This window comes from Solea solea, chromosome 1 (assembly GCF_958295425.1).
Source record: "Solea solea chromosome 1, fSolSol10.1, whole genome shotgun sequence".
NCBI lineage: Eukaryota > Metazoa > Chordata > Actinopteri > Pleuronectiformes > Soleidae > Solea > Solea solea.
In genome coordinates this window covers 21,614,080-21,635,198 of record NC_081134.1, presented here as the reverse complement: position 1 = coordinate 21,635,198, position 21,119 = coordinate 21,614,080, and the positions used below count along the sequence as shown (strand labels likewise).

At 43.0% G+C, this 21,119-nt stretch overlaps 1 protein-coding gene across 6 annotated transcripts in view; it reads left to right on the top strand.

Annotated features, from left to right (window-relative positions):
- Window positions 1-1,596: 1,596 nt before the first annotated feature.
- The window catches only part of LOC131461432 (nuclear receptor coactivator 2-like), a 32,670-nt gene continuing 13,147 nt past the window's right edge, over window positions 1,597-21,119 (top strand). Inside the window, exons 1-11 of one of the 6 annotated variants that reach the window (XM_058632706.1) lie at window positions 1,597-1,716; window positions 8,291-8,307; window positions 9,823-9,933; window positions 10,038-10,216; window positions 11,884-11,987; window positions 12,070-12,247; window positions 13,755-13,955; window positions 16,864-16,965; window positions 17,045-17,185; window positions 17,676-17,823; window positions 19,937-21,086. In XM_058632706.1, the coding sequence (XP_058488689.1) occupies window positions 9,842-9,933; window positions 10,038-10,216; window positions 11,884-11,987; window positions 12,070-12,247; window positions 13,755-13,955; window positions 16,864-16,965; window positions 17,045-17,185; window positions 17,676-17,823; window positions 19,937-21,086 (2,295 nt within the window). In that variant the 5' untranslated portion in view covers window positions 1,597-1,716; window positions 8,291-8,307; window positions 9,823-9,841. Of the gene's footprint in view, window positions 1,717-8,252; window positions 8,308-8,689; window positions 8,885-9,822; window positions 9,934-10,037; window positions 10,217-11,883; window positions 11,988-12,069; window positions 12,248-13,754; window positions 13,956-16,863; window positions 16,966-17,044; window positions 17,186-17,675; window positions 17,824-19,936; window positions 21,087-21,119 lie in introns of those variants that run through there. The other 5 variants (XM_058632733.1, XM_058632725.1, XM_058632690.1 and 2 more) reach the window with 5 other exon arrangements.

Below are 21,119 nucleotides of genomic sequence, written 5' to 3'. Positions count from 1 at the left end.
TAAGAAGGTTCTAAGTAGAGCTTCAAAATGCAAAAAGAAGAAATGGAAGTGAGACAAAAAAATTTAAGCATTTTGTTGCAAACAACCATTAAACTGAAATAATGTTCATTGTCTGCTAAATGACATGTAATGCAATGTAATGTAAATAGGCTGTTAATCAGCTGATCAAATGTTTAAGACCACAGCCTTTTAAAGCCTAAATCTTTGCAAAAATGTGGATTCAAAGAGAGAATGCTTTTTGCCTTTGCCATCAGGAGGTCGTGAGAGTGTGGATACCTGACAGAAAATGGCACTGAATCCACATTTTTGCGAAGATTTAGGCCTTTAAAGGCTGTGGTCTTAAACTTTCGATCAGCTGATGAACAGCCTATTTCAGTGTAATTTTTGCAATAACTCACTTTTTGCTTACTCAAATTGTTTTTGTCTCACTCCCATTGCTTCTTTTTGCATTTTGAAGCACTACTTAGAACACATGTGTCAAACTGGTGGCCCGGGGGCCACATGTGGCCCTCCAATCAATTACATGCGGCCCGCCCACCACTGTGCAAGGTGATGGAATAGAGACAGAATATAAGACTAAATGTATTTGCCGGCAATATTTTTATAATAGTAATAAGACCTTTGGTTGTAATCATTGCTTTATTAAATGTATTACACTCAACATGAAATTACATATATTTAAGCTGTTTCAATCACAATTATCCTCGTCATTATTTGCTAAATTTCCAATTGAATTCTCTGTTTTTGTGCATCATAAATGTGTTGTTGTTTTTTCCACTTTTTTTCCTCTATGTCGGCCCCCACTTGACCAGACTATATGCTCATTGGCCCCCAGGTCATTTGAGTTTGACACCCCTGACTTAGAACCTTCTTAAGATCTAACAGTGCAAAATGTAAATTCTTGCAATTTTTCAACTGGTCTTAAAATTTTGATCAGGAGTGTACAAAAAAAGTGGGGTGCTCAGTATTACGTTATAACAAGAAACTATCGCGTTATAACGTAATACTGAGCACCCCACTTTTTTTTGTGTTTTTGGCAGCAAAACGCTTTCGTAGGATATAGTTAGCTAGTGTAGATAGATTGCTAGCTGGCATAGATAGATAGCTCTTGTTGATAGCTTGCTATCTTGCATAAGCATAGGTAGATATATTGCTAGTTAGTGTAGATTACTAGCTAGCATACATAGATGGTTAGCTAGTGTTGATAGATTGCTAATTATCATAAGCACAGGTAGATATATTTCTAGTTAGCGTAGATACTTATATAGACAGTCAGTCCTCATGGAGACCAAAACCAGATCTAATGAGCCAGAACTTCATTTCTAGGGAACCAGTTAAGTTAAGGACTAAAAATTGATTTGTAGTCATGTTGTGGTTAGTTGAAGTAAGTCATTAACTGGTTATGGTTAAGGTTGGTGAAAACCCGGCTGTCCAAATGAATGGAAGTCAATGCAGGGTTCTCTGAGAAGAAGAGCTTCACAAACCTGTGTGTTTGACAGTGGAGGAGAGTGTGAGTGTGAGTGTGTGTGTGCGTGCGTGCGTGTGTGTGTGTTTCTACTGTTGGAGATAAACAGCTGAGCTGTGAAGCCTCTCAGCCTCGGAAACATGGCGGCTCCAGCCATGGAAGCCGCCGCCGCCGCAGCAGCTGCTGCTTCGCCCCGCAGCTGACAGACCCCGCACCATCCGCACAGTCCGCCTCTTCTCCGCAACTCTCAGGTTAGGTTCCCCCCCCCCCCCCCACACACACACACACACTTACACTTTAACTACCGTGTGTACTACTGCCGTTAAGTGATGTGTGTGTGTGTTTCAGCTTTAGGTCGCGCTTGTTGGACTTTCAAGGAACAGTTTTCTTCATCGGTGACACCGCGACATTACCGTAATAACGTATAAACGTCCGCCTGCCAACACCGTGGTGGTGGGTGTCTGTTTTAGCCGCTTTTGGCGAACTGTTTTCTGGCTCCGTTCACTCGGAAGCCTCGGTGGATTTCACACCGACAGCTCTCACGGTGACGAAGCGGAATTATCGCTAGCTTAGACGGATAAATACGCCGCCGCCGTCGTGGTGGTGGCCAGACAGTCTTAAGCACATAATATAAAATAATAACACGAAAAATAAGCACTAGGTGAGACATGGTGAAAAGTTAACTTTGAACATGTTTAAGTGTTTTTTGTGAACCTCTCACCAGCCTGTGTTCCTCTTCTACTGTTGTCAAGAGTAAAACGTAAAGCATCGATCGATTTTTGAAGGTTTGTATGTGACTAAAGTGATTTATTGATCGATTTTTTTAAATTATGAACTGTTAATTCAGCTCAGACTTCCTTTAAACATAATTCAAGCAAGCGTCAGGTGATTTAAATATAGCCATGTACTTTCCGCTTTTGCCTTTCAAAATAAAACCAAAAAATGTGTGTGTGTGTGTGTGTGTGCGCGCGCGTGTGTGTACATGGACCCTGTATTCTGAAGTGTCAAACATTAAAAACATGTTATAAAACACATTTGCTAAATCATTAGAAAAACACAAATGTGTTATGTTTTGCAAAAGTCTTTGCACTTTCCGATTTTGTTGTGGTGTTTACGTAATTTAGTAGTAGTTTTCTTAAAGGGTTAGCATTTTCTTAATGTGTTAGCGTTTTCTTAATGTGTTAGAGCTTCTTAATGTGTTAGCGTTTTCTTAAAGTGTTAGCGCTTTCTTAATGTGTTAGCGTTTTCTTAATGTGTTAGCGTTCTCTTAATGTGTTAGTATTCTCTTAATGTTTTAGCGATTTCTTAATGTGTTAACGTTTTCTTAATGTTGTAGTGTTTTCTTAAATGTTGTAGCGTTTGGCACTCCAGGGCCACCGTAGGTACAGACACTAGGGCAACATCAGTGTTACAAAAATGAACTGCATCCAGGCAAATGTTTCAGCTCCGTATTGGCAATGATCTGCGTTCATGCTAACACTGTTGAACACGTGCGTGACGTGACACGTTCACATAAACTGGGAAAGCGCATGTTGGCGCAGGAAGGTACAGGAAGTTTTAAGAAGTTCTGTTTCCCCTCTAGCAGCCGTCTGTTCAGTGAAAGCCCTGAACTTTCCCTTTCAAACCCTATTTGTCCCACAATGTGAGACGAACACCCGTCTTTATCTTTATTTGCCTTTTTGTGGTTGTCAGTCGGTTTGTGCAGCTATGTTACCTGAAAGTTTGCCTACGTGACGGCTGACTTCAAACCCGCCTGAATAGGTTATCTTTAGGTTCTGGACTCGTGATATACAGTACATACAATGTGTGGACTCATAATAAACGTCAGAGCACTCCAGAGGCCACTTCAGTGCAGCGAGAGTGCAGGAATGTACTTAAGGCCAAGATCTTAACGTGAGATTGGCAGTTGGCCCCAGTGTCGGATCCTTAGTCGCTTGATTTCACTTCACCACGTGAGGCCTCGGATAATGAGCCGACCAATGACAGCAGCTGAGGAGGAGGAGGAAGGGCAGAGGTTCCACTGTGCAGTTCTCTGCTGCAGGTTTTCCACCAACAAGCAAAACCCACACTGAGGAATTGATGATATGTGTGCTCACTTCCTGGTTGTGTGTGTGTGTGTGTCGGGTTAATTAGAGCACTTGGTCTCAAGAGGATCAGAGGCGGAGGACAACTGTCTCTGCTGCGTGACAGAAAGCCAGGTGGCTCTGCCTCTGTGTGTGTGTGTGTGTGAGAGAGAGAAGCCAAACATAAACACGCACACGCACACGCACACTCACACACACACACACACACACACACACACACACACACACACACACACACACACAGTGGAGCAGATCTCACACACTTACACACAAAATACCAGAGCAGATGTTAATAACTGTGTGTATGTGTAGATGTCGTCCTAAAAAAGAAAAACAAATCCATCAATAAACAAAAATTTAGTTTAGTAAAGTTAGTTTACTTTAGTTTAGTTATAGTGTAGTTTTTGTGTGTTATAATGTAGTTATTTGTAGTTGTGGTGTGCTATTGTGTAGTTTGGTGTGTTATAGTGTAGTTTTAGTGTGTCATTGTGTAGTTTTTGTGTTTATAGTGCAGTTTTAGTGTGTTATAGTGTAGTTTTGGTGTGTTTTATAGTGTAGGTTGTGTAGTTTTGGTGTGATATAGTATAGTTTGTGTGGTTTTAGTGTGTTATAGTGTAGTTTGTGTAGTTTTGGTGTGTTATAGTGTAGTTTGTGTGTTATAGTGTAGTTTGTGTGGTTTTGGTGTGTTATAGTGTAGTTTTTGTAGTTTGTGTGGTTTTGGTGTGTTATAGTGTAGTTTGTGTAGTTTTGGTGTGTTATAGTGTAGTTTTTGTAGTTTGTGTGGTTTTGGTGTGTTATAGTGTAGTTTTGGTGTGTTATAGTGTAGTTTGTGTAGTTTTAGTGTGTTATAGTGTAGTTTTAGTGTGTTATATTGTGATTTACTGCGTGGCATTACGTCATTTAATACTCTTTTTTTTCCATCACAACTTGTATTCAACCATGTGTCTTTAACGACACATTTACACATTACAACAATAATAGGAGAAATGCTTTCACTCGAACTAAATGTTGTCATAACATGAAGAAAGAAAGAAGCAAAAGAGGATGTGATTCATGTGAGTGCAACATGTGATGAGAACCATTTCCTGGAAAGTTGAATTTTCACCAGATTACTTCAGGAAAGGTGGGGCGGGAGGATTAAACCTTGTATAAATTACATTTAAAGGGCTTTATCATGTTTTATTTGAAAGTGTGTTTACATAGTCTAGACGCTCACTCACTGAAAACATGGCTTCCTGTAAAAAGGTTAATTTAGTCAAATCTACGTCAACTTAAAGGGAAAACAAGTTCAAGAGAATCTGCTGAGGTTTTGCGAGTTTCTAGGTTTCCGTATACCTTTCTGTAGCAGTGCTACAGCGCCATGTACAGGCCTGGCATATGTACTACAGTGTTGAGAGTCGTTCTGTGTGGATGAAGACATTTTGTTTTTAAAAAACGACCATTAAAATATTCTTCAGTTGGGTGTTGATTAAGGTTGATTCCTTCTGACTGGAAAATGGAAGTTCTGTGTTGCTCCGTGAACCGCTCCCTCTCCCACACCAAAGTCTATAGTGAAAAACGGTGATTTTAACATCACAGCACATAGGAGTTGACTTATACTGACCACACAAGGCAGCAGTAGATCAGCATCAGACCAGCAGCTCCTGTGTCCCCACGGGCTAAAAATTGTCATTTTCTCAATGGACTTTGGTGTGGGGGGAGTGAGAGGTTTCAGCAGGTTTAGAGTGTCTCAAAGGTGAGATGAAAGCTGCAGACATTAAGATATTTAAGAATGAGATGGGTGAAGATGGTCACTCTGATTTATTTAAGTTTGATTATGTGAGAGAGAGATTCAGCTCAGCTGTTCAAATAGATCTAGAGGTTTTTGTTTTTAAATAATAGGACGCGTCTGTGAGTGAGAAGCCGTGCAGTGGGAACCCCGTGAACCTGGACCAGCACCATACGGGCCCGGGTCGGCCTCACGGTGTGCAAGAGGCTTGAAAACAGTCCGAGTCTTTGCACAGGCGGCGTCAGTGTCTGGGAAAAGCAGCAGGTTTTCTTGTTATTGTGGCTCAGAGTGAGAACTAAAGCACAATCAGTGGAAGGTGAAAGCTTTTTATATTATTTTAGTTAATATTGGAGTGATATTGGGTTCATTTGTCTTGTAAGTTTTAGTGTGCGATGAAGTGTGGTTTATCATATTTTGTTGTACTGATTATGTTTTAAATTTGATTTGAGAATTGTTGTTTACATGTATTTTATTTCAGTGTGTACTGTATTTTAGTGTGTAGTTCCAGCTCATTGTAATGTAGTTATTTGATAATTGTTATGTATAGTGTAGTTTTACTGTGTTATAGTGTGGTTTTATTATGTTATAGTGTAATTTTACAGTGTTACAGTGTGGTTTTACTATGTTATAGGGTAGTTTTACTGCATTATAGTGTAGTTTTAATATGTTATAGTATAGTTTTACTAAGCTATAGTGTAGTTTACTGTATTGTAGTGTAGTTTACTGTATTGTAGTGTAGTTTTACTGTATTATAGTGTAGTTTTACTGTGTTATAGTGTGGTTTAATTATGTTATAGTGTGGTTTTATTATGTTATAGTGTAATTCTACAGTGTTACAGTGTGGTTTTACTATGTTATAGTGTAGTTTTACTGCATTATATTGTAATTTACTGTGTTATAGCGTAGTTTTAATATTTTATAGTGTAGTTTTACTATGTTATAGTGTAGTTTAACTGCATTATATTGTAGTTTTACTGTATTATAGTGTAGTTTTACTGTGTTATAGTGTGGCTTTACTGCGTTATAGTGTAGTGTTAATGTGCCATAGTGTAGTTTTACTGTATTATAGTGTAGTTTTACTGGGTTATAGTTTAGTTTTACTGCATTATAGTGTAGTTTTACTACGTTATAGTGTAGTTTTACTGGGTTATAGTGTAGTTTTACTGCATTATAGTGTGGTTTTACTATGTTATAGTGTAGTTTTACTGCGTTACAGTGTAGTTTACTACATCATAGCGTAGTTTTACGGCGTTGTAGTGTAGTTTTACTGCATTATAGTGTAGTTTCACTGCGTTATATTGTAGTTTACGGTGTTGTAGTGTAGTTTTAAGCATTATAGTGTAGTTTTACTGCGTTATAGTGTAGTTTTACTGCATTATATTGTAGTTTTACTGCATTATAGTGTAGTTTTACTGCGTTATATTGTAGTTTACTGCGTTATGGCGTAGTTTTACAGTGTTATAGCGTAGTTTTACGGCGTTGTAGTGTAGTTTTACGGTGTTATAGTGTAGTTTTTCTATGTTACAGTATAGTTTTACTGTATTATAGTGTAGTTTACTGTTTATAGCATGGCTTTACTGCGTTATAGTGTTGTTTTACGGCGTTATAGTGTACTTTTAAGGCGTTGTAGTGTATTTTTACGGTGTTGTAGTGTAGTTTCATGGCGTTTTAGTGTAGTTTTACTATGTTATAGTCTAGTTTTACTGCATTATAGTGTAGTTTACTATTTTATAGCGTGGCTTTACTGCATTATAGTGTAGTTTTACTGTGTTATAGTGTAGTGTTACTGTGTTATAGTGTCGTCTTACTGTGCTAAAGTGTTGTTTTACTGTGTTAAAGTGTAGTTTTACTATGTTATAGTGTAGTCTTACTGTGCTATAGTGTAGTTTTACTGTGTTAAAGTGTAGTTTTACTGTGTTATAGTTGGGGCTGGGTGATATCTCGATATTTTAATATATATCGATATATTTCTAAACGAGATATAACAATATCACTTGTATTGATATAGTTCATTTTGCGTTAAAATAACAATACATGGGCCGCAAGTTCGCACCTATTTCTCCCTGCGTCTCCACACACACACGCCGAGACGTCGCACCCGTGGGGGATGTGGGTGTTTTAACACACACACTTTTCCCGGTGAGAGGGTTCAACACCCACACTTTTTCTGCAGTTTTTCCTCAGATTTGCACAAACGCCTCACTACAGTCGCTCCATTTCTGCGCTCGCTGCGGCTGCCTCCTCTCCCCCTCCCTCTCCTGTCGTAGCCTCAAACATGACACCAGCTGATGATTGGCTGTTCTGCCTTCAGTCCTGCCTCTCTTGGTGTGTTAGATTTATCGTTCAGCTTGTGCTGAGGAGGCGGGAACTAGCTGGTTCATAGTTCACACGCAATATAGTTTTGAATCATTTTCCATTACTGTCAGTCACTTTTGGACATATGGAAGCCCGAAGTTGGCAATATTGATAATAAAATATAAGACATTATTTAATTATCATATCAACAAGCTGTGTTGCCTCTGGAAAACATTTGATCTAATATGCTATAGTGCTTTGGGGGAAACCCCAATTACATCACAGGAAAAAATATCGAGATATGACTTTTAGTCCATATCGCCCAGCCCTAGTTATAGTGTTGTTTTACTGTGTTATAGTGTAGTTTTACTGTGTTATAGTGTAGTTTTACTGTTATAGTGTATTATAGTTAGTTTGTCAGTAAATGTTGAAAAATGTTGATCAGTGTTTGTCAAACCGGGAAATGATGATGTTCTCTTAGTTCACAAACTAACTAAAAAGAATCAGTGTTTTATCATTTATTTGTTTGAACGTATTCACATTTAAGAAGCTGAAAATGAGGCAAACTGATTTTTATTGTAATAGTTCATGGATTAATTATCTTTCCTGCGTTAATGATTCTCACTGTGTGTTTCCGTAGACTGTCGTCACCATGTAACACTGTGGAATTTTACCCAGGATGCTTTGCATTTGAGGTAAGTGAGCTTATTTACTTCCATAAAAGGTGAGAAATTAAAAAAAAATGGCGTTGTGCATTTTCCAACCTTGGGGTTGTGGCCCCCATTTGGGGAACATGAAAAGTTCACAGGTGGTTGTTTTTTTTATAATAAAAGTGTAATTCTCATGTCAACAATAGAGCATGGAACCTGAGGGGGAGATAAAAAGGAGGAGAGACAGGGGAGAGAGAGAGAGAGAGAGAGAGAGAGAGTGTTTCTGTTTCCTGGTCATCAGCTAACAGGAGGGGGAGGAGTGTGTGCGTGAGTGTCCATGTGATGGGGGAGGGGACAGAGAGAAAGAGGGAGAGGATTTGTGGCATGTAGTTTGTCAGCTGTCATTAGACACACACACACACACACACAAACACACACACACACACACACAGGCTGAGTGATCTCACACAGTGAAGACAGGAAATACAAAACAAGTGTGTGACTCAGTCACAGTGTGTGTGTCTGTGCGTGTGTGTGTGTGTTGCTGACCAGTGATGATGGGATGTCTGCTCAGCTCTGCACTTGTTATGGACCTGGTCTGGTTGAACCACAGCAGAGGGAGGTATGTGTGTGTGTATGTGTGTGTCACTCTGACATTCTCTCTGTGTTATAACCTGATTTGAACTTTGTTTATTTTTAAATGTATATGCAGTAAATATATGAATCCATGAATCCCAGACCAGCTAATTCATGTTTTAGCACTTTTTGTTGTAGTTACAGTAAAGAAAATAACAATTTCAAACGATAGTTGTGGTTTAAATCAGATTATTATGATGTAAACGAAGTATGTGTGTGTGAGTCAGAGCTGGACTTTGAGCGGCCGTGTGTGTGTGTGTGTGTGTGTGTCAGAGTGCACAGTCAGCAGGTCAGTCGCTGCTCTGTCACCTGAGGTTCAGCAGCTGTTTAACTCCTCCCTTTAACAAAAGTTGATGTCGTCGTGTCGTTTCCCTGAAAGTGTCTCAGCTGTGACTGTGTGTTCATTTTCACACTGAGAACAGAGATAAGTGACCTTTGACCTCTGTAAAATCTCACTGTGTTTTCACTTTCATTTCATGTCATTATCTCTGCTTCACTCAGTCACAACATTTGTAAACACTCTGAATTATTGAGCAAAACAAAAATCAAACCACAAAATCAAAAATACACAAATTGTAAAATAAAATAAAGTTCAGAAATATTTTATTTTTTATTTGTTTGATCTGCGCTCCCTCACTTCCTTTTGAAAGACAACTCATTCACTCAGACACTCACTCATTCACACACACTCACTCACTCACTCACTCACTCACTCACACACACACACACTCACTCACACATACACACTCACTCACTCACATTCGAAGCTTTCGTGAGAAGAGTTGGGATTGTAGCCTGCTGTTGCTAGCATAGCTTTAACGCAGATTCATGCTAAGTGTGACGCAGAAACGTTCTGACGACGTAAACAAATATATAGTGATGTGTCTAAAAACAGGATTTATGTTTGCACATGTACACCTGCAGGTGCTGATATTTGGTGAAGATGAGCAATAAGGGGGGGGACACCCCGGAGCCCACCCGAGGGGGGGAGTCTCTGAAGAGGAAGGACTGTCAGTCAGAGCTGCCGGGACCCAGGTAAACAGAAACATTATATATATACTGTATATATAAATGTATTAAAGAAAACACTCAGACGAGTTAAGTGATTGTAAAATAAGTCAACTTGATTTGTCGTGTAGTCCTAAGAGGAGCAGCGAGAGGAGGAACCGTGAGCAGGAGAACAAATACATCGAGGAGTTGGCCGAGCTCATCTTTGCCAACATCAACGACATGAACATGGATGTCCTCGACGTCAAACCAGACAAATGTGTCATCCTCAAAGAGACGGTGAAGCAGATCAGACAGATCAAAGAGCAGGGTGAGTGTCTGTGTGTCCTCGTTTGAGAGAGGACACTTTCTTCCTGTTTCTATCTCCTTAACTGCTCCATACTTCCTACTCTGATTCGTTCCTCCTTATTTGTTTCCTATCTCCTTCTCTGATTCCTACCTCCTTCTCTTGCTTCCTCACCTCCTTCCCTTGCTTCCTACTCCTTCTCTTGCTTCCTACCTCCTTCCCTTGCTTCCTCACCTCCTTCTCTTGCTTCCTACCTCCTTCTCTTGCTTCCTCACCTCCTTCTCTTGCTTCCTACCTCCTTCTCTTGCTTCCTCATCTCCTCTTGCTTCCTACCTCCTTCTCTTGCTTCCTACCTCCTTCCCTTGCTTCCTCACCTCCTTCTCTTGCTTCCTACCTCCTTCTCTTGCTTCCTCACCTCCTTCTCTTGCTTCCTCATCTCCTTCCCTTGCTTCCTCACCTCCTTCTCTTGCTTCCTCACCTCCTTCTCTTGCTTCCTACCTCTTTCTCTTGCTTCCTCACCTCCTTCTCTTGCTTCCTCACGTCCTTTCCTTGCATTGCTTCCTCACCTCCTTGCCTTGCTTCCTCACCTCCTTGCATTGCTTCCTCACCTCCTTGCCTTGCTTCCTCACCTCCTTCTCTTGCTTCCTCACCTCCTCTTGCTTCCTACCTCCTCTTGCTTCCTCACCTCCTTCTCTTGCTTCCTACCTCCTTCTCTTGATTCCTCACCTCCTTCCCTTGCTTCCTCACCTCCTCTTGCTTCCTACCTCCTTCTTTTGCTTCCTCACCTCCTTCCCTTGCTTCCTCACCTCTTTCCCTTGCTTTCTCACCTCCTCTTGCTTCCTACCTCCTTCTCTTGCTTCCTCACCTCCCTCTAGAGATGTTCCATACCATTTTTTTCCTCCCGATACCGATTCCGATATTTGTGCTGTGGGTATCGGCCGATACAGAGTACCGATACCGATACCAGTGTGGTATAAAAAAAATATATCATACTACGCCTGCATGACTGTGATATGATTATCATTGGTGGTAAGGTTTGGCTCAGGTTAAACCCTCTGTAAAACATGAACGAAAACAACAAACATATATTATTTCGTTTTTTAGCTTGTACGTTTGTTTTGACTCTGGTCCAAACACCGCAGCACTGGCAGAGCTTCATGTTTCCATGACGACTGACCGGGAAAGGAGGCGCGTGACATCATTTTTACATGACTCCAGAATGAGTCTCTGAAGTAACGCTAAACTTTAAAAACAGAGGCATACATACTCAGGACACAGGTAAGCTGGTTAGTTGTAGCACTGCTCTTTTCGTTTAATAAACGGGCCACTCCAGTTTGACTGTAGGTGTGCTAACAGAGCTAGCGCAGCTAACAATGCTAACGGAGCTAACTGGTAAATACTGCCAAACCTCCGACATGATGAGCTAACGTTAGCTCCTTGTCTACAGGTGTCAGGTGATCAGTTCTTCTTCACACCTCTAAAACAGCACAGCGCAACTGTTTCAAGAGCAGCGAAGAAGAGCTGTGTCAGACATAACGGAGCTCTAATAAATTACGTGGTATCGGATCGGTGCATTTGATTGATAGATTAAAAACAGATTTTGTGTCCATGATTTTTAGCGTCTGTGTGATTCTATTTCGCACATTTAAAATAAAGATAAATAAATGCATCTTCCTCCTGGTCTCTTCCAGACAAAGCTGCGGTGGAGGACGCTGAGGAGGTGCAGAAGGCCGACGTGTCTTCCACAGGACAGGGCGTCATAGATAAAGACGCTCTCGGGCCGATGATGCTGGAGGTTTGTTCTGTCGACTCCAGAGAAAAGAAACTGGGACAGAAAACGATGAAAGAATAATCTTCTTCTTCTTCTCTCTCCTCAGGCTCTTGACGGCTTCTTCTTCGTGGTCAACGTGGACGGTGTCGTCGTGTTTGTCTCAGAGAACGTCAGCCAGTACCTGCACTACCAGCAGGAGGAGCTCATGAACACCAGCGTCTACAGCGTGCTGCACGCCGGGGATCATGCCGAGTTTACCGAGAACCTCCTGCCCAAGAGTCTGGGTAAGGAATCTTCACACAGAGGGTAGTGAGGGTTAGCGAGGGTTAGTGAGGGTTAGCGAGGGTTAGTGAGGGATAGTGAGGGTTAGTGAGCGTTAGTGAGTGTAAGGGTTAGTGAGACACTTGCGATCCCTCTGAAGATATCTGGTTGTTCTCCTCATGCGCGCACAAATCCAAATGTGACAACATGATTTATATCTACTTTTACTCATGCCTACTCTACTGCTTTGCTTGGGTGGAGCTAAAGCCTGTGGTATACTACTGCGCACATGCCTCGCAACACATCGCGCACCCTGGTATACTCGCACGTCAGGGTCCTGTAGTATCTGACTTCACCATTGAGTGGCGGTACAAGTCTGGACGCAGGGAATAGGACGCATTTTCACCAAAGAAGAAGAGAGCGATGCTACAGCTCCCTCGGACACATCTGGTTGGAGTGGCTCACCGATGAATGGTCCGTCAGCAGGGGAACTGGGGTTACGGCCGGTTCAAGGGTCGCCAGGTCGAGGCTCAGATGACTATCCTTCAGATGACTCTCCTACTTCTTTTGTTGTTGAAATGTTTCTTCTGCTTGGTGGGCGAGGCTTAATACTCCATCTGCTGGTGGGGTGGAAGTTTAGTTTGCGCATGCACCGTCCACTTGCAACAGACACGCTCTTTGCGTGTGGTTCTAAAATCTGAGCTGCATGCGCGTTGATGCATTGCACAAGCTGAGTTCACAGCGCCCTCTGCTGAACTAAGAGGTAATTGCGTAAGGCAGTTGGATGCGCCTCTAGATATCATATTCATATTTTGAACTTGAACAGGTTTTTTAGGTTCAAGTTTACACCTGAATCTTTAGGTTAATCCACATATTTGATTTGCCAGTTTACGCCGGATTTTCCTTCCTCCAGTTTATCCAGGTCCCCCAATCAACGTAGAGTGTCCAGTTATCCCTTATGTTACCATCCTGTTAAATCCTGTTGCCGCTGACAGGATACTGCGTACCTCTCATTACCATAACTCTTAGACCGTTCAAACATGATGGACTGGCAATCTGTCCAGGGTGTGACCCCGCCCTTTGTCCTATGTCAGCTGACATTTTGGCACAGCGCCCCCTGCGTGACCCTCATGTGGAGCATAATGTGTTAGATGGATGGATACCGGAAAGCAGAGAAATAGAGCTTTGCGCCCATATACATGTCATTACGGTAAAACCTTAGGACTTCAATCGCAGACGAGATTCACCAGCGTCACACGTTTGTGACATCAGCTTCTCAGTACCATGATTCCTAAATGGTTGAATAACTGCCACATATGGAAAGTGAAAGGGTAAACCTGAACCCTAACCATGAACATGAAGTCTAAATAAATCCATGATGGTCATAAGAGGGCTCATGGAGACCCAATGGGGATTGGGTACGTTGCTCAGAAGTACCCAAGCCCTTCCTTGACCTGTCGGGATTCGAATGGGCACCCCTCAGCGGATGTTTCACCGCGTCATTCACGTCTGTGTGTCTCTCTCTTCCAGTCAGTCACCACAGCGCAGATTCGTCCAGCAGGAACAGCCACACCTTCACGTGCCGCATGTTGGTCAAGCCTCGCACCGACGGTGAAGCGCAGCCGACATCTGACCTGCAGGAGGCGCCGCCACCACTGCAGCAGCAGAAGTACGAGACCATGCAGTGTTTTGCCGTGTCCGAACCCAAGTCTATAAAAGAAGAAGGGGAAGGTATGGAAAATGACCCCTGTTATTTACTTACCTTAATATTTACTTACCTTATTGTTTTAGTCAGAAACTGGGAGTGATGTCACGCCAGAGTTCTCCAAATTCCAGTTGAGAGGTATTCTGGTATGTCTACGGTTAAAAATCAAACTTATTTACTGTAGAAAATAGTTAGAAGTTCTTTTAACGGTAAAAGTAGCAGCGTTTGTACGAATCTTGGAATCCCAAGTCAGGGTTAGTGAGGTTGCCCCAAGTTTAGTTTGAGTTTAGGCCCCATTCCTGTGTCAGGATCACCCATGACCGAGGAAAAAAGAAACGTGACATTCATTAATTTTCCTTTTCTTTTGTATTTTACTGCCAATAACAGGCCAAAAAATGGGCACAAATTTGTGCGAGGAACCTATTGTTATCCTTCAGATTATTATTAAAGGTGACATTGAATGCTGGTATAGCACATATATGTTAGTTATGGAGGTCTACTTACATATATTAACTTGTTCATCGTTAAAAACCTCCCAGTCGCTGCAAACAAGCCGATCAAAATATCTCCTCACTGACACTCTCGTCAGCCGTGCTGTTTCAGACCAAAATCACACCCCCAGAACGTGCACTGTGTTGTGTTGGCCAGCCAACGAGAGCTTTCCCACTGTCCTGTTAATTGGCCAGGTACCTGGAAGTGATGTAATTGGTAGGCCAGCTCTCAGATACACAGCTCCCCCTCTGGCACGGTGGATGCTCTGCATCTCAGCAGCTACAACAAGAGTAGTTCTTCTTCTTCTGCGGTTGAATGTACGCAACCGGATGTGCCCGGACTAGTGCCCGCACCAGGAGGCGCTACGGTGGTGAGAGGAGTGGTGAGGATTTCTGATGACATCATCAGCATAGGGAAGTGCCGATCCGCTTCGCAGAGCCCAGGAAAAAAATACAACACTATTTTCTCAGCAGTGGCTGAACTTTTTGTTCTGAAACTTTAGGGTTTCATAAACGAGGTAATGATGCAGATACACACACAAACGCAGCGTTAATTGGAGCTTCCGGTCTAGGTTGCCTTTAATATTACGTGGCTTTGCGGTTATTTTTGAGGAGGTTTTGAGGACACCAATTTATACTCGACACATCAAAGGTGAAAAGTTGTTGAAAGCCCACGGCCACCCTCTGTGTTGCGTATTTGGCGAATTTCGACCATTCGCCACGAAACAGGAAGTGCACTTTGACCGGCATACGTTGAGTTACACCAAATTTCCCGAAACTTGGTGGGAAGATGTTATCGACCAAGATGAACAAAAAAGTCGACCGTAACCATGGCCTTAACTCATCAGGAAGTCGGCCATTTGGAATTTTTGGTCCAATTTGGCGATTTGCACCCTACGTAGATGAGCGAGACGCATCAAAGGTGAAAAGTTGTCAAAAGGTTTTGCGGATTCAAAAGTAAGGTCAGGGAACTCTTGTCTGACTTGTGTGGGGACACGAGGGACCTACTGTGTGCTGTCCTAGTTTCTAGTTCTTTCCTCTACGTCCTTTAATCTCTTTCTGTATCTTCTCAGTTTTCTCTCTTCTTTCCTCCATTTCCACCTCTGTCCTCAACATTCCTGTCACTTTCCCGTCGCTCTCTCTCTCAATCCTCCACCTCCTCGTCTCATCTTCGGCGTCCTGTCCTCCTTTTTTCCCGCCATAACGTTTCCTCCCCCGTCTCTTAGGAGACACTAATTAGTGCGTGGCACTTTGTCATTACCCTATCTTATCTTTAGGCGCCTGACAGAAAGATTTAGTTCCCCTGACAGGAGGAGAATGTCTGCTGGACAGACTGAGGACTCCTGAGCTTCACCATGCTTATTATTTTTTATTTAATTTTTGAATTGTTTTTCCAAGATTGAAGCTTTGACTTTGACGCAGTGTTGACGCTGAGGTCAGTGTTTAAAACTGCAGTCTGTGCTGAGGTTAATTAAGGTCACTGCACTAAGTCCGGTTTAGAGACGTCTCTTAATGTTCTAACAACGTGCAGAAGTCGCTTTAAAGTATAATCGTATGGTCGTGTAATCATTGACGTCGTGTTTCTACATCAGCGCAATCAAACAAATCAGAATCAAGAATACAAAACGTTTATTGTCGTCAGACAGAGTTCTGTAGCTCAATCACAAACGATTAAAAGATAAAGAGATACATAAAAAGAAAGATGCCTCGAAAGAGACAACAAGAACAAAAGCGGCTAAAATAACAAAGAGATGGCGAAATGATGAATAAATGAATGTTGCGCATAAATAAATTACTATTGCACATGACTTAGGTTTTAAGGTTAAACCGTCTGACAGCCCATGGATTAAAATGGTCCCTGAGTCTATATAAAAAGTGTCCTTGAGTATATAAAAGGTGTCCTTGAATTTTTAAAAGGTGTCCTTGAGTCTATAAAAAGTGTCATTGAGTCTATATAAAAAGTGACTTTGAGTATATAAAAAGTGTCCTTGAGTATATAAAAAGTGTCCTTGAGTCTATAAAAAGTGTCCTTGAGTATATAAAAAGTGTCCTTTAGTATATAAAAAGTGTCCTTGAGTCTATAAAAAATGTCCTTGAGTATATAAAAGGTGTCCTTGATTCTTTAAAAGGTGTCCTTGAGTCTAAAAAAGTGCCCTTGAGTCTATAAAAAGTGTCATTGAATCTATAAAAGGTGTCCTTGAGTATATAAAAAGTGTCACTGAGTCTTTAAAAGGTGTCCTTGAGTCTATAAAAGTGTCCTTGAGTATATAAAAATTGTCCATGAGTCTTTAAAAGGTGTTTTTGAATCTATAAAAAGTGTCCTTGAGTATATACTTAGTGTCACTGAGTCTTTAAAGGGTGTCCTTGAGTCTATAAAAAGTGTCCTTGAGTCTTTAAAAAGAGTCTTTATGATTTGAAGCCATGTTTGCTTTTAAACTGGCAGATTTGCAGTCCTGTCTGATCTGCGTTGCCAGAAGAGTCCCCGTCAAAGAAAGACCTGCGATGTCCTCGTACGAGAGCTTCACCACGAGGCAGGACCTTCAAGGTTGGTGTCGCACTAAATCGAGATCAACGATCCACTTTTTTCAGTTCAGTGAGACCGAATCCTAATGTCATTTGTCCAGGTAAGATCACGTCGCTGGACACGAGTCTCCTGCGAGCGTCCATGAAGCCGGGCTGGGAGGACCTGGTCCGGCGCTGCATTCAGAGGTTCCACCTGCAGAAAGACGGAGACATGTCCTTTGCCAAAAAGCACCATCAAGACGGTGAGTGAGTGAAAATCAGCGCTGGAGAAGACTTGCGTTAGAGTAGAGCTGTGGATGTTTACACCGCCATGGAAAGTATGGAAACAGCTGGGGTTTATTATTTTAGACCTGCAGCATTTGCTCATTCATTGTCTACCGCTGTCTCCTCCACATGAGGGTCAATCTCCGCTGACATGGGGCTAACGGTCGTCTTCAATCCTGTCCTATACTGTGTCCTCAAATCCTCGACTATTTGTCCAAAGTTCTCTCCTCACCTCGTCCCCCGACTGTTTCATCGTCCTGGCAACACAACATCTGTCCAGCAGAGCAGTGGTCTGAGTGAACAGCAACACTTCCTGCCAAAATGGCGTTGTTTTGGTCTCAGAGAGTTGCATAATGGGATTACATCATCGGTCTATAACAGACTAACATCTCAGGGAAATTATTATTGACAGCAGTCGCACTAAAGTGTGTTGCTCATGCTGGTGTTTGTGTGTTTGTGTCGGTGCAGTGATGAGGAACGGTCACGCTCTCAGTCCCATGTACGCGTTCTCTCTGGCAGATGGAAAACTGGTCTCCGCTCACACCAAGAGCAAACTGGTCCGCTCTGCTGTTACCAATGAACCACAGCTCTACATGTCCCGGCACATCCTCAAGAGGTAACAGCTGCTCTGTCCTCACCTCTGTCCTTAATTTTGTCCTCAGCTCTGTCCTCAGCTCTGTCCTCAACTCTGTCCTCACCTCTGTCTTAAGTTCTGTCCTCACCTCTGTCCTTAACTGTCCCCACCTCTGTCCTCACCTTTGTCCTCACCTCTGTCCTTAACTCTGTCCCACCTCTGTCCTCACCTCTGTCCTCACTTCTGTCCTCAGCTCTGTCCTCAGCTCTGTCTCCACCTCTGTCCTTAGCTCTGTCCTCAACTCTGTCCTAACCTCTGTCTCCACCTCTGTCCTCACCTCTGTCTCCATCTCTGTCCTCAGCTCTGTCCTCACCTCTGTCTCCACCTCTGTCCTTACCTCTGTCCTTAACTCTGTCTCCACCTCTGTCCTCCCCTCTGTCTTTAGTTCTGTCCTCATCTCTGTCCTCCCCTCTGTCTTTAGTTCTGTCCTCACCTCTGTCCTCAGCTCTGTCCTCCCCTCTGTCTTTAGAGGCTGATCTGGGGGGGGGCGTGGAGACTTTCCAGGTGGCGCGCAAGTTCTGTTTTTTTTTAAGTCCTAACTAAAGTTTAGCAGGCGGAACTTTTGGTCTCAATGTGACCCGGACTCATTTAAGTGACGTACCACAACAAAATCTACACTGGTGACAAGGTTTGGATAATAGAGAAGTTTCTGACTGGGGCAAAAAGAAAATTAATCTAACAACAAGCCAACGTCAGCCGAACAGAAGAATGAGTCACCAAAACCCAAGACGAGAAAATGCCACCAAAGACCTCTCTGTGTGTTGTGTCTCAAAACATTGGCTGGGGACAGCATTTGTATTGCGAAAACAAAAAATTTTATTTGCACAGCAAATTATTGATATTGGTAAAGTATTCTTTGTTATCCAAATGTATTTATTGTTTATAAAATGACACTATTATAGTTATAATGGCACAATTCCTATTTTTATTTGAAAATTGCTTTTTCACGAAGCAATATTGAGGTTATTTGTATTGCTAAAGCAAAAATGTTATTTGCACAACAGATTATTGAAAGATAAGTGAAACGTTTCTTCTAATATTGATTCATTAAATCAATAAAAAACACAATAAATGTTATACTTTTGTTACAATTTTGTGAGAGTCCAGGAAATTTCTTCCTCCAAAGGGGGGCCCAACAGAAAAAAGTTTGAGAACCACTGCATTAGATCATAACATACCTTTATATTTATCTCTTCACTTTTGTCAACACCACAGCACCCCCTTCCTCAGCCCGTTGGTTTCAGAGTCAGGTTTTTGTGGACACAGTGTTGCCAGGATTGTTACCTAGAGAGTTTCACAGATCAGTGGAAAGAACTTTTTCTTTTTCCAGATTTCTCTCCTCATGACTCGGGGAAACAATGACAGCTTTGTTTTCTGTTGTCGGAGCTAAAGCTCGTCCGTGCTTCCCTCTGTTAGCGCTTTGTTGTGTCACATGATTTTTTACTTGATGACGAATCGAAGCTGAAAGAGTGGGTTAGAAGTTATAGTTATGTATTCATTATTCAACAAAAACAACATTCATGACTTACATTATCTCAGGGCAGCAAGGTCAACAATTATTATGGTTTATTTAAGAATGATATCATTAATAATAACAATCATCATCATCACTGTCATTATTTTACATTCATTTTCCAGCTTTTCGTCTCTATGCAGACGATTCACTCATCTTCGTGGTTCCCCTGATTGTTCTAAAATTATTAAGTTAATTCTTAAAGATGGGAATGATATTTATTTATTTTAATCCTCTACTGCCCCCTCTTGGTTTAGAAAAGGATGTTTTACTTTTTCCACTTTTTCCAGTTTTTAATCCTTATTCTTAGTGTCTATGCAGATGATACACTCGCCTTCATGGTTACCCTGATTATTTTAAGTTAACTCTCTAAAGTGGTAATAAAAACTACTTAAATTCATGCTCTACTGCCACCTCTTGGTTTAAAAAGGATGTTTTACATTAGTTTTCCATCATTGTTTGTTTCTATGCAGACGATTCACTCGTCTCCGTGGTTCTCATTGTTCTAGAATGATTAGGTCTTTCTCAATTCAGTTGAGCTTTTGAAAACACTATTTTCTCTGTTTTTTCTTTTACCCTCAGAGAAAACGTGTCCGGCTTGACGGCACACACACACGCTGGCCAGGGCTTGGTCACGCCCATGCCCCCGACGAGTGTCGGTGGCCCCTCCCCTTCCCCTGACGCCCGTGTCAGCAGCAACACCCACCACCCCACATCAGCTGTTGGCAACCTCGGACGTGGTTTTGGGTCGGCGTCAGGTTGGGCGCCCACACCTCAGGGGAACCACCACGCCCTGAGGCCCCGCAGCCCGTCGGTGCAGGGAAGCCCCAGCGTCAGTTCGGGGGCTCAGGGCGCCGTGTTGTCGCCGTGTCATCCCCACAGCCCGGCTCGGCCAGCGAGCCACGGCAGCTGCAGTAGCCCTCACCTCCCACAACACCCCCCAGGTTCTTTCTCTCCTGGATCCGGCCTCCACTCCCCAACCTCTGTGTGCAGCAGCAGCACCGGGAATGGACAAGCGTTCAACTCCCTCAGTGCGCTGCAGGCTCTCAGCCAGAGTCACAGGGTTTCCCAGGGTCTCACCGAGGGGCAACATCCAGACTCGCCTGACAGGAAGCTGTCCGGCCTCAATAGCCCCCTCGCAAGAAGCCATTCCAGCTTAGAGCCTGACTTGTTCGGGACCTTTGCGGAGCAGCAGGACTTGTTGTCGTCCCAGAACCAGGAGGGTGAGCAGGGGGGCGGCAAAGACGGCGACGGCTTTGGCGATGCCCAGAACCGCCTCCTGAGTGCCAAAGGCCACACAAAGCTGCTGCAGCTCCTCACCAATAAGTTAGAACCCTCCGATCCTGGCTCACCAACTGGGTCCTTCCGGGACGAGCAGAATTGCAAGGACCACCTGGGCCGGGCCAGCGGCTCCACCTCGTTAAAGGAGAAACACAAGATCCTCCACAGGCTGCTGCAGAACAGCACGTCGCCCGTGGAACTGGCCAAGCTCACGGCCGAGGCCACCGGGAAAGAAGGTCCAGAGTTGTCCACCGGGGACAACATGGCCGCCGCGCTGATCGAACTTTGCGTGAAGCAGGAGCCGGGTAGTCCCAGGAAGAAGGACAACGCGCTTCTGCGCTACCTGCTGGACAGGGATGATAGCGGCATCCCGGACAAAGTCGCCAAGACGGAACCCGGCGAGGGACCAATGCTGTCCTACGTGAAGACAGACACACAGGAAGTGGACCAGGTCAGCTGTGTGTGTGTGTGTGTGTGTGTGTGT